Source organism: Bufo bufo, chromosome 2 (genome assembly GCF_905171765.1).
Source record: "Bufo bufo chromosome 2, aBufBuf1.1, whole genome shotgun sequence".
NCBI classification, from domain to species: domain Eukaryota; kingdom Metazoa; phylum Chordata; class Amphibia; order Anura; family Bufonidae; genus Bufo; species Bufo bufo.
This window is the reverse complement of record NC_053390.1, coordinates 44,218,848-44,230,716: the sequence shown is the minus strand read 5'-3', so window position 1 is coordinate 44,230,716 and position 11,869 is coordinate 44,218,848. Positions and strand designations below refer to the sequence as shown.

The window sequence follows — 11,869 nt, the reverse complement described above, 5'->3', positions numbered from 1 at the left end:
TTTCTAGCAGAAGCCTGAAGGTTTTGTGCCAATATTGACTGGTATTTGGAACTGTTCATAATTCCCTCTAGCTTAACTAAGGCCCCAGTTCCAGCTGAAGAAAAACAGCCCCTTGGCATGATGCTGCCGTCACCATGCTTCACTGTGGGGATGGTCTTCTTTTGGTGATGTGCAGTGTTGTTTTTGGGCCAAACATATCTTTTGGAATTATGGCCAAAAAGTTCAACCTTGGTTTCATCAGACCATAACACCTTTTCCCACATGCTTTTCAGAGACTTCAGATGTGTTTTTGAAAAATGTAGCCTGGCTTGGATGTTTTTCTTCGTAAAAAAAGTTTTCGTCTTGCCACTCTTGGGTTTAGTGTTAGGTTCTATGGGACATTGGGGACTTTTGAGCTATATTAGAAAATCCTGGGCTGGTTCATGGACATCTGTTATCATATACTGGGGACATGGGATGCAGGACCAGCTCAGGGCCCAAAAAAAAATTAAATTTTATGTGTGTTGTATTGTATTGACTTGTGTGTAGATAAAATGCAATCGGATCAGAAATGTTAGTACATTGAAACTGTAAATAATGTATATAGTTGGTGTTCTGTGGGGAGTGAGAGTTGGGTTGGACCAGTGTTGTCTGTACCATGCTGAGGTGCATTATGTTCTGTATATTTGTTTGGGTTTGTGTTATGTTTTGGTGTGATTTATGTCTGTATTATGTTTTACATTTTTTTTATAAAATAAATACAGGATGTAACTCAGGATCAGTACAGGATAAGTAATGTAAATGTATTTACACAGTGACTGCACCAGCAGAATAGTGAGTGCAGCTCTGGAGTATAATACAGGATGTAACTCAGGATCAGTACAGGATAAGTAATGTAATGTATGTACACAGTGACTGCACCAGCAGAATAGTGAGTGCAGCTCTGGAGTATAATACAGGATGTAACTCAGGATCAGTACAGGATTAGTAATGTAATGTATGTATACAGTGAGTGCACCAGCAGAATAGTGAGTGCAGCTCTGGAGTATAACACAGGATGTAACTCAGGATCAGTACAGGATAAGTAATGTATGTACACAGTGACTCCTCCAGCAGAATAGTGAGTGCAGCTCTGGAGTATAATACAGGATGTAACTCAGGATCAGTACAGGATTAGTAATGTAATGTATGTACACAGTGACTGCACCAGCAGAATAGTGAGTGCAGCTCTGGAGTATAACACAGGATGTAACTCAGGATCAGTACAGGATAAGTAATGTATGTACACAGTGACTCCTCCAGCAGAATAGTGAGTGCAGCTCTGGAGTATAACACAGGATGTAACTCAGGATCAGTACAGGATAAGTAATGTATGTACACAGTGACTGCACCAGCAGAATAGTGAGTGCAGCTCTGGAGTATAATACAGGATGTAACTCAGGATCAGTAATGTAATGTATGTACACAGTGAATTTACTACTTAGATTATATCTGTATAAAATGCTGAGATGCTCAGTTCAGTAAATAAAAACAGAACAAAAACCTTCTATAGATAAAATATTTAATTACAAAATAGCAACTATAATACATCCTTTTTTCCATAAAGCAAATGAGGTAAATTTTCTCCTATACATATAAGCTTTTCATACAGTAGTCTGGCAGTAAGCAATTGATAGAACTTCATTTATGTATCCCCCCACAGTGTATTGCTAACTAAACTACTACAGCAAAGCATGCTGGGAAGTGACGTTCACCAACATCTTGGTATAAAAGGCTGCTTCTTAATAGACGTTTTTGGCATTTCATCCCCTTCAGTGGACACCGGCTTCAGTTTCTGTGTCTACAGTGAAAGTTAATAAGATATAGCAGAACTGAACTTGTCATTTGGCAAGATTACTGTAACTTCGATATCACTCAGCACACAAAATAAGCGTTCAATGATGAGATTCGGCCCTGCTATATCTTGATATAAAATAATTGCAATATCTGCAGTGCTAAATTATTTTTTTTCAACCATGTCTCCAATGGAAAGTGACATGTATTGTAACATTTTCATATAGATTTATTTAAATATTAACAGTTGCATAAAAGGCTACGATCAGAGCTATCAGCGCTAGGTAATATGTGGATGGATCCCTAAGTGGTGGCGTGATGATAATCTTAGACTTGTACACAAAAATAGAAACAAGGTACAGCGGCTCACCTCCTCTCCAAAAACGGAATAGGTGCTCACCCCCAGGTACCACCCTCAGGACCAAGTGGAAATACTAATAAATACAACAGGTGTGGGGGGGCACACTACAAAAGGGAACACCAAGCAGTAACCAATAATACACTTTATTGTGTTAAGATAATTAAGAACATACCCCTAAAATATACATAAAATATAGACTTTGTACAAATCTGAGCAATGCACACAGGGTGATACCGCAATCAGTAGCCGTGGTGCGGCTGGTGGTCAGTAATTGCACACAAGGTGATACCGCAATCAATAGCGGGTGTTAGAGTGAGCGTTGATCCACTTAACACCAAAAGCAGAGGAACTAAGCCGGCAAAGAAAGGAAGAAAATCCAATTCAGCAGCGCTGCTGTGAAAGCTGTCGCATAAGATTGACGTCATCAAGGAAGCATCCGGTCGCTTTGGATACCTGGTCACGTGGGACGCTACGTTCAGGCAGAAGCACACCACGTGGGACGCTGCGGGTGTGCGGCCTACAGACCAACGCTGCATCAATAGCAGTGAAGACCGGTAAGACTGAGCTCTGTTAGAGCATATATATCCGATTGTGGGAGACAGCGATATTGAGCCTATCATTATAGGCTATACCCAGCAACTGCTGCTGATGTCATTTGGCCCTACAGACTGTCATACATTTTTGGGGTCACTAACAAGAATCTGGACATTCGCTGGCGTATATAGTGATTGTGGACATTTACACAAGATTAAAATTACTCACCACCAGCCGCTCCACGGCTATTGATTGCGGTATCACCTTGTGTGCAATTACTGACCACCAGCCGCACCACGGCTATTGATTGCGGTATCACCCTGTGTGCATTGCTCAGATTTGTACAAAGTCTATATTTTATGTATATTTTAGGGGTATGTTCTTAATTATCTTAACACAATAAAGTGTATTATTGGTTACTGCTTGGTGTTCCCTTTTGTAGTGTGCCCCCCCCACACCTGTTGTATTTATTAATCTTAGACTTGTGTCCGCCATATTAATATAAATTAAGGAATGGAAAAAAAAAAACTGAGCAAAAAAAAAAAGATACTCAAGCATAACACCCCTGACCGATAACCACCATTACCATGTATAATTGTACATTGTAGGGGTTCTAACTCCGCTTTTCCAGCCTCTCGAATGGCAAAAACCTGTTTATGATGCAGTCATACTGAGAAGCTAGGTGACAATGGCACCCATACGGAGTCATAACCTTTCCACAAAGCCTTAAAGGGGTTGTACACAATTAGAAAAAACATGGCTGCTTTCTTCCAAAAACAGCACCACCCCTGTCCACAGATTGTGTGCGGTATTGCAGGTCTGCCCCATTGGCTCCAGTGGAACGGAGCTGCAATAGCAGTAAAACCCACAGACAGGGGTGGTGCTGTTTTTTGGAAGAAAAAAAAGCAGCCATGTTTTCCTAATCCTGGACAACCCCTTTAAAAGAAGTTATCTCATCACAGACAGCCCCTTTAATATAAAAGCAGGTCAGGCTGCCAAGACCCCAGGGAAACAGCTGCTTTTGTCTGAGGGAGGTTGCTCAGTAAACCTTTTTTTACATTGAATTTATGCTAAAAAGTGTAGGATTATATTATTATAGCAGAGTCTGCCAGAGTAAGAGACACTGTTAGTGCATCTCCATTCTGGCTCAAAGACGGTCTTGAGCTGAGGGATCTAATGGAGCATATGGACATGGGTTCATATCCCATAAACTATGAAAGAGCTGATGGGAAAAGGATGATATTTTCTGTAACATGTCTCCCATGTTACAGATACCTACTAGCTCATATCATATTTGACAACCCCCCCCCCCCACCATTGTTTGTACAGTCAAACACTACTCGAGGCTGCTGTAATCACAGGACTTTATTAGCTGGCAATTGTCCTCTTCAGACACACAGACAGCTTGTAATTCCATGTTTGGGCAAGATATTCAAGTTATTTCAGCTAGCTATCGCTTTCCCCCTATATGCTCCTGCAGCTGACATCAGCAGGGAGAAAGTAAAGGAATGCAGTAATTTAAGTCTCCTCTTATGCTGTGCTATACTTAACTTTAAAGAGAAATTCTCTCTTTTTTTGGGATTGTGATGGGAAGGTTAGTTTGGTCCTTATTGTTTTTATTTTTTTCCTTGTATATTCTTTCTGCAAGAAAGACTTCTAGTTTGTTCCTTGTGAACGGTTCATATTTTACTTGCTTTGTAAACAAGACATTAGGTTCTTAACCTAAAAATGATTGTCTAGGAATGCCTGAAATAATACAAAACCTATAGAAATAAATTATACATTTGGTGAGCAGCACGTGGGTAGCTGCCAGTGATATAACAGTATACATATATATCTATCTTATTAAATCAAATCTAGAGAGATTACATCAATCATATAGTGCCCAGTTCAAATTCCTCATCATCCCGGTTGACAAGTTCATCCCCTGCTTCCCAGCTCCTCCACGTGGTAGTAGATATAGCAGGTCTAATACAGTTCATATGGAAATGAGCAAAAGGGAACAGCGAGGATCGGCGGACAGACTTTTTTCGTCTACTGTCCAGGTCATTCTCCTTGGAGGCTCGATAGGGCAATATTGGTCTCTCGTTCAATTCATTCTTAAGACACTGAATTTCATCTAAGAGCTCCAACACCTTCTGTGTGGCAGCCACATTTCCACCACCGAGAACCTGAGCTTCCGGGATCCAACGCAAGTGTCGCTGGGCCCAGATGCAGATATCAGGCCCCTCGATATGCGGCAGGATCAAGCCTTGATAGTCTACTGGTTTTCTGTGCCAATTCTCATAGAAGACCTGGTAATTACTTGGCACTTCATCTGATGCACTTATTAATTTGCTAATTCTTTTACCGAGTAGACTTTTTATAAAAGGTCCAGGTTCCTCTTTGAAGAATCCTCTCTTATTTGAAGATTTTGGCTGGGTAAGAGGCAGAGATAACTGCCTGTGATGCTATAAAAAAAAAAAAAAAAATGTCACTGTTATTATATGGAAGTCAAACCATCAATATGACAACAGCATTGGTTTTGTTGAAGTGTATCTTCAGTGAAAAATAAGAATTCCTCAGATCCTCATGTATAAAGCTTTTGTGGTATCTTTACCTTGAAATTTCAGACCTCTGTTTCTTCCAAATTCACAAACATGAAATTGTCTACCATGTTATTGATATAGTGATGCTGCAGCCCGGCCACCGTTTCTACAAACCTGCTCTCTATAGTGGAGCTGCAGCCCGGCCACCGGTCACTGTTTCTACAAACCTGCTCTCTATAGTGTTGTGCAGCCCGGCCACCGGTCACTGTTTCTATAAACCTGCTCTCTATAGTGGTGCTGCAGCCCGGCCACCGGTCACTGTTTCTACAAACCTGCTCTCTATAGTGGTGCTGCAGCCCGGCCACCGGTCACTGTTTCTATAAACCTGCTCTCTATGGTGGCGCTGCAGCCCGGCCACCGGTCACTGTTTCTATAAACCTGCTCTCTATAGTGATGCTGCAGCCCGGCCACCGGTCACTGTTTCTATAAACCTGCTCTCTATGGTGATGCTGCAGCCCGGCCACCAGTCACTGTTTCTACAAACCTGCTCTCTATAGTGGAGCTGCAGCCCGGCCACCGGTCACTGTTTCTATAAACCTGCTCTCTATAGTGATGCTGCAGCCCGGCCACCGGTCACTGTTTCTATAAACCTGCTCTCTATAGTGGTGCTGCAGCCCGGCCACCGGTCACTGTTTCTATAAACCTGCTCTCTATAGTGGTGCTGCAGCCCGGCCACCGGTCACTGTATCTACAAACCTGCTCTCTATAGTGGTGCTGCAGCCCGGCCACCGGTCACTGTTTCTATAAACCTGCTCTCTATAGTGGTGCTGCAGCCCGGCCACCGGTCACTGTTTCTACAAACCTGCTCTCTATAGTGGTGCTGCAGCCCGGCCACCGGTCACTGTTTCTATAAACCTGCTCTCTATGGTGGCGCTGCAGCCCGGCCACCGGTCACTGTTTCTATAAACCTGCTCTCTATAGTGATGCTGCAGCCCGGCCACCGGTCACTGTTTCTATAAACCTGCTCTCTATGGTGATGCTGCAGCCCGGCCACCAGTCACTGTTTCTACAAACCTGCTCTCTATAGTGGAGCTGCAGCCCGGCCACCGGTCACTGTTTCTATAAACCTGCTCTCTATAGTGATGCTGCAGCCCGGCCACCGGTCACTGTTTCTATAAACCTGCTCTCTATAGTGGTGCTGCAGCCCGGCCACCGGTCACTGTATCTACAAACCTGCTCTCTATAGTGGTGCTGCAGCCCGGCCACCGGTCACTGTTTCTATAAACCTGCTCTCTATAGTGGTGCTGCAGCCCGGCCGCCGGTCACTGTTTCTATAAACCTGCTCTCTATAGTGGTGCTGCAGCCCGGCCACCGGTCACTGTTTCTACAAACCTGCTCTCTATAGTGGTGCTGCAGCCCGGCCACCGGTCACTGTTTCTATAAACCTGCTCTCTATAGTGGTGCTGCAGCCCGGCCACCGGTCACTGTTTCTATAATTCTGCTCTCTATAGTGGTGCTGCAGCCCAGCCACCGGTCACTGTTTCTATAAACCTGCTCTCTATAGTGGTGCTGCAGCCCGGCCACCGGTCACTGTTTCTACAAACCTGCTCTTTATAGTGGTGCTGCAGCCCGGCCACCGGTCACCGTTTCTATAAACCTGCTCTCTATAGTGATGCTGCAGCCCGGCCACCGTTTCTATAAACCTGCTCTCTATGGTGATGCTGCAGCCCGGCCACCGGTCACTGTTTCTACAAACCTGCTCTCTATAGTGGTGCTGCAGCCCGGCCACCGGTCACTGTTTCTATAAACCTGCTCTCTATAGTGGAGCTGCAGCCCGGCCACCGGTCACTGTTTCTATAAACCTGCTCTCTATAGTGGTGCTGCAGCCCGGCCACCAGTCACTGTTTCTACAAACCTGCTCTCTATAGTGGTGCTGCAGCCCGGCCACCGGTCACTGTTTCTATAAACCTGCTCTCTATAGTGGTGCTGCAGCCCGGCCACCAGTCACCGTTTCTATAAACCTGCTCTCTATAGTGGTGCTGCAGCCCGGCCACCGGTCACCGTTTCTATAAACCTGCTCTCTATAGTGGTGCTGCAGCCCGGCCACCGGTCACTGTTTCTACAAACCTGCTCTCTATAGTGGTGCTGCAGCCCGGCCACCGGTCACTGTTTCTATAAACCTGCTCTCTATAGTGGAGCTGCAGCCCGGCCACCGGTCACTGTTTCTACAAACCTGCTCTCTATAGTGGTGCTGCAGCCCGGCCACCGGTCACTGTTTCTACAAACCTGCTCTGTCAGATCACAATTGACATTCCTCCCACACCCATTAGTACAATGCTTGACTCCAGCTGAGGGACAGTTCACATCACCGTTATTTTTCTGTTCTGATCTGTCAAAAAGCGGATTCTGTAAAAAAAAAACAAAAAAAAAAAACAAACAGATCCTGTGCATCAGTTATGCAATCCAGTACTTTTTTTCCCCGTCTAAAAAAACGGATTTCAGACGGTAATGGCTCAAACAGATGCCAAATGTGCATAACTGATGCACAGGATCCGGTTTTTTTTTTTTGTTTTTTTTTTACAGGATCCTGTTTTTGTTTTACTTTATTCTGTTCTTCTGACGGATCAAAAGAACAGAAAATAAAATGGTGATGTGAACTCTCCCAGAGGCCGCTTTAATCACAGGACAAGCTATTTGGCTTTCTATCCATCAATGTATCCACTTCTGCAGCTGACAACAGCAGGGAGGAAGTAAAGTGCTGCAGTAATTCAAGTCTGCTCCAACTCTGCGCAATATTGAATTGAAGGGAGAGTGTGTAGAGCCTGCACATTAATGAAGAGTATAGAGTGCCTACTTTTTTATTTCTCCACGAAGATCCTAATAGGTTAATTAGAGGAAAATGGAAGCTGGCTTGCTCCTAAAACCCTGGAAAACAGCTGATTTTGTGATGGGAAACGGTCAGTAAATGCACAGCATGGGTCTGCTTGCTAGCGGCTTTCTACTCTGGTATAAGGAGCGAGGGGAAAACCCCTCTAAGTGGGCATATAGAGAGGGTAATCCTAATGGGACAACCAAATGTTTTTTTTTACTAGACATGTATTCTCTATTATTCTATTCCAGCTACGGTCAATAGAGTACAGAACTATGGCTAAAAATCACCAGTGCAGAATATAAAGAGGACAGCACTACTGAACCTGCCCCTACCACCTCACCATACTCGCCTTAGAACGTACTCCTTTGCGGCTTTTCTCTTGCTTGGATTTCTCCATGTACAGGGGATTGCTTAGAAACGTCAGAGCTTTAAATTCAAACTGCACCGACCAGTCCCAGACGGAGTAAAAACTCAAAGAGCTGCTTTGTCTGCCGCTGCTGTCCTCAACCTGCCAAGAAAAAAGCAGAGAACTTGCAAATTCCAGCAGAAGGAAACAGGTCGCAGCTTAAGCAAACGCGGCCATAATTATTAAATTGCTCCTAGAGGCTGGAGAATGGGCCTCTTGTTAAGTGTTCTCCAGTTACAAGAATGCTGGGATATCTCAATCTATCCGATGATCCACTAGCTGCGGATAGTGCTGCTACCGGAAAACAGGCCAAGTAAAGGGAAAGACAGAATCAAAATGTGCATGACCCCTAATTATTGTATCCAAAACATATAAATCATGAAATATTATCCTCATCCACAAAAAGAACCCCACATGGATTCAATATGAATGTCTATTCTTATCCGCAACATGGATCAGAACATGTTCTATAATTCGCAGAATGGACATATGGATCCATTGCCCTATAGAAATGAATGGGTCAGTGTGCTATCCGCAAAAAATTAGGATAGCACACGGATGAAAATGATGGTCATGTGCATGAAGCCTTTTGCCTAGTGCAGAACCTGAAGGAGCAGTGCTTGGCTCCTAACCGATGTTCTTGAATCTATGACATGCTCTGTCCTCTCAGGCCCTGCACTAAGCAGATCAAGCTCGCCTATTTTTGGCCCTCCCATAGAAACTAAGGGAGGGCAGCCATACATGCACGTTGACTTTGGAGGTCCCATTCTAGAGATAGGTCCCACACCTATCTGACACCGGTGGCATATCCTAGCTATATGCCACCAATGTATGAGATAGGCCAACCCCTTTAAAGTCCCAATTGTATTTTATTGCTCACCCTCCACTGGCCCAAAGCTTAATAGTGATGTCATACTCGTGTCCCATCACCCCCGGGCATATGGAAGAGAATGCATCAATTCTTTAGGCCAGAATGCTAACAGGAAAAAAAAGTTGCAAGTTTTGGAGCACACCATTTTTGTGCAGAAAGTTGCGATTTTACGCCACTTTTGAAAAGGGAGTGTGGTTAGGTATGTTACTTAGGTGTATGCCAGATTTACGAACTGCAACTTCTTAAAAAGTTGCAAAAAAAAGGCGCAATCTTACTGCAGTAAGGGGTTGGCATAAAAAACTGGGTTACGTTTAAAGATTCTCCACGTTTTTCAAACTCCATGTTATGTTTGATGAATTTGACACAAATTATGGCAACGCAGACTTCAGAAAAGCGTTCTTACCCACTTATGCGACTCTTTTTGATGGGGTGAATTGAAGAAGAAAGTGCTGAAGATCGGTATATTGATGCTATCTGACAGGACCGTCAGGTACGTCTCTGAGAACTCAAAGGCAAGTGGGTACTGATGGACAAGCTGCCAAACGCAGTCCAGGAAGAGCAAGAAGATGGGAGACTGGTGGAAAAGAAAAAAGTTTTGCACACATGGTAAAGTTTACAGGGAACTCTGACTATCACCTCCACGTTCTTCTGCAGTCTCAATAACCAGTTGTTATCTATAGTGAAATCCACTCCATTTCCTAAAATGGTCCGTTTTTGGTTTCTTAGCAGCCAGGTTTTCCTCCCCAGCATCTCCTTCGTTAGATTCCTACTACCGCTGTTCACTCAGTATTAGGCTGCGTTTAGTCGTTCGGTGTGCAAATAATTTACTAGGGACATAGACGGCCCTGCTTCCACTTGGAATGGGACCAGTACTATAACCATGAAAGCAAAGTGCTGGTGGTCACCTTGCAATCGCATGGCTTGCAGGAAAAAGACCTAAAGGGGTATTCTCATTATGTGTAATAATATATCCACAGGGTCCCCATTCACACGATCGGTGGCGGGCCATCTACAGGAGGATAGTTATCCACTAATGTAATTAGAATGCTACTTTACAATACAGCAATGCAAAATAAAAAAAAATAAAAAAAAATCAAGGCCTAAAATAAAGCAATGCAAAAAAAAAAAAAAAAGTCCTAAGATAAAAATAAAATCTACTAAAATATAGCAATGCTAAATGAAAATGGTTCACTGAACTGTCGCTTTAAAAGTGCCTGCCGAAGACACAACCTGTCCAGTTGCCTAGCCAAGCGGACATCAACATAAGCCTTTCCTGCACCTAGGGCTCTAACATTATACGACTGTCCCAGGTAACTGTACCACGGTGTCTCCCGTGGTCACTTTTAGGGTAGGTATTTTGCTGCTGGAAAAAAAAAAAAATACTGTGGATTTGGCCACGGAATTTACTTTACGCTCTGCACGTGGTGAAATATGCAGCACAAACTGTAATGGGGATTTTACTATATAGCATGCCAATTGCTGGGTAGATTCTGTGCCGATTTTTAATGCAGCATGTGGCGAATTCTGCAGTCCAAAAACTTTTGTGCCTAAATGTTTAAATAGTTAACCCAGCACTAGTGTTGAGCGAACTTGTGTTTTAAGGGCGGCGTCTAAAGTTCGGGTTATCGAAGAGTCGCGTTATGGATTCTAAATTCCGTTATGGTCCGTGATAACGCGATTCTTCGACAACCCAAACCCGAACTTTAGACGCCGAACTTAAAACACAAGTTCGCTCAAGACTACCCAGCACTACACAGAGCCCATGTCCCGGTTCTGGGTGCCCTATTTACACTGTGTCCAGTCCACAAGCCTTGTCTGCTATCACACTTCAGGAACTCACTCTATGGTCTGCAGCATTTCTTGACCAAGAGCTTGGCCTTACCTCACCCTCGTTGTTCCGAAGATGGTTGCATCTATCCAGAAAACTATGTCCTCCCATAACCCACTCCTTCTGAATAAGGCTCTGGAAGCCGTATCTGGTGCGGTAATGCGGATCCATCATGATCTGCACCAGACTGGAGATTACACAGCAGAAGTCGGAGGCCGTGTCCTCTGCAGGAACATTGGAGAATAACCAACAGGATCACTTAGAAAAAAAAGCACAAAGGACTAAATGCTCCAGGAGAAGAGACACTAGGGGTTAACGATACCTTTGAGGACAACATTAATTCTTTGGCTTTCCAAATATTCGATCACTTCTATTGATTTCTTGAGGCACTGTCTGGAACAGCAAAAAAGAGAATGGCGGTGAGATCTGAGATGTCAGGAAAGAGGTTCTCCAGGCTTCGGGATATTGATGGCCTGTCCTCCGGAGAGGTCATCAATATCAGATCTGTCAGGGTCCAACACCTGCCCCCACGATCCGCTGTACTGGGCTTCTGCGGTGCCGGAAACAATGTACGAAGCTGGAGGCAGACAGCTTTGCACATGGTGTAGTGCCAGGGTGAATGGGAGCGGAGTTTCAGTATGCTGGCGTCGGAAACTA

The 11,869-nt window shown here is 44.1% G+C and overlaps 1 protein-coding gene across 1 annotated transcript in view; it reads right to left on the bottom strand.

Moving 5' to 3' along the window:
• Positions 1-3,182: 3,182 nt before the first annotated feature.
• The window catches only part of MTMR12 (myotubularin related protein 12), a 42,352-nt gene continuing 33,665 nt past the window's right edge, over positions 3,183-11,869 (bottom strand). Inside the window, exons 12-16 of the mRNA XM_040421007.1 lie at positions 11,535-11,605; positions 11,267-11,436; positions 9,788-9,958; positions 8,457-8,615; positions 3,183-5,157 (exon numbers count right to left, since the gene is read on the bottom strand). Of these exons, the coding sequence (XP_040276941.1) occupies positions 4,582-5,157; positions 8,457-8,615; positions 9,788-9,958; positions 11,267-11,436; positions 11,535-11,605 (1,147 nt within the window). The 3' untranslated portion in view covers positions 3,183-4,581. The remainder of the gene's footprint in view (positions 5,158-8,456; positions 8,616-9,787; positions 9,959-11,266; positions 11,437-11,534; positions 11,606-11,869) is intronic.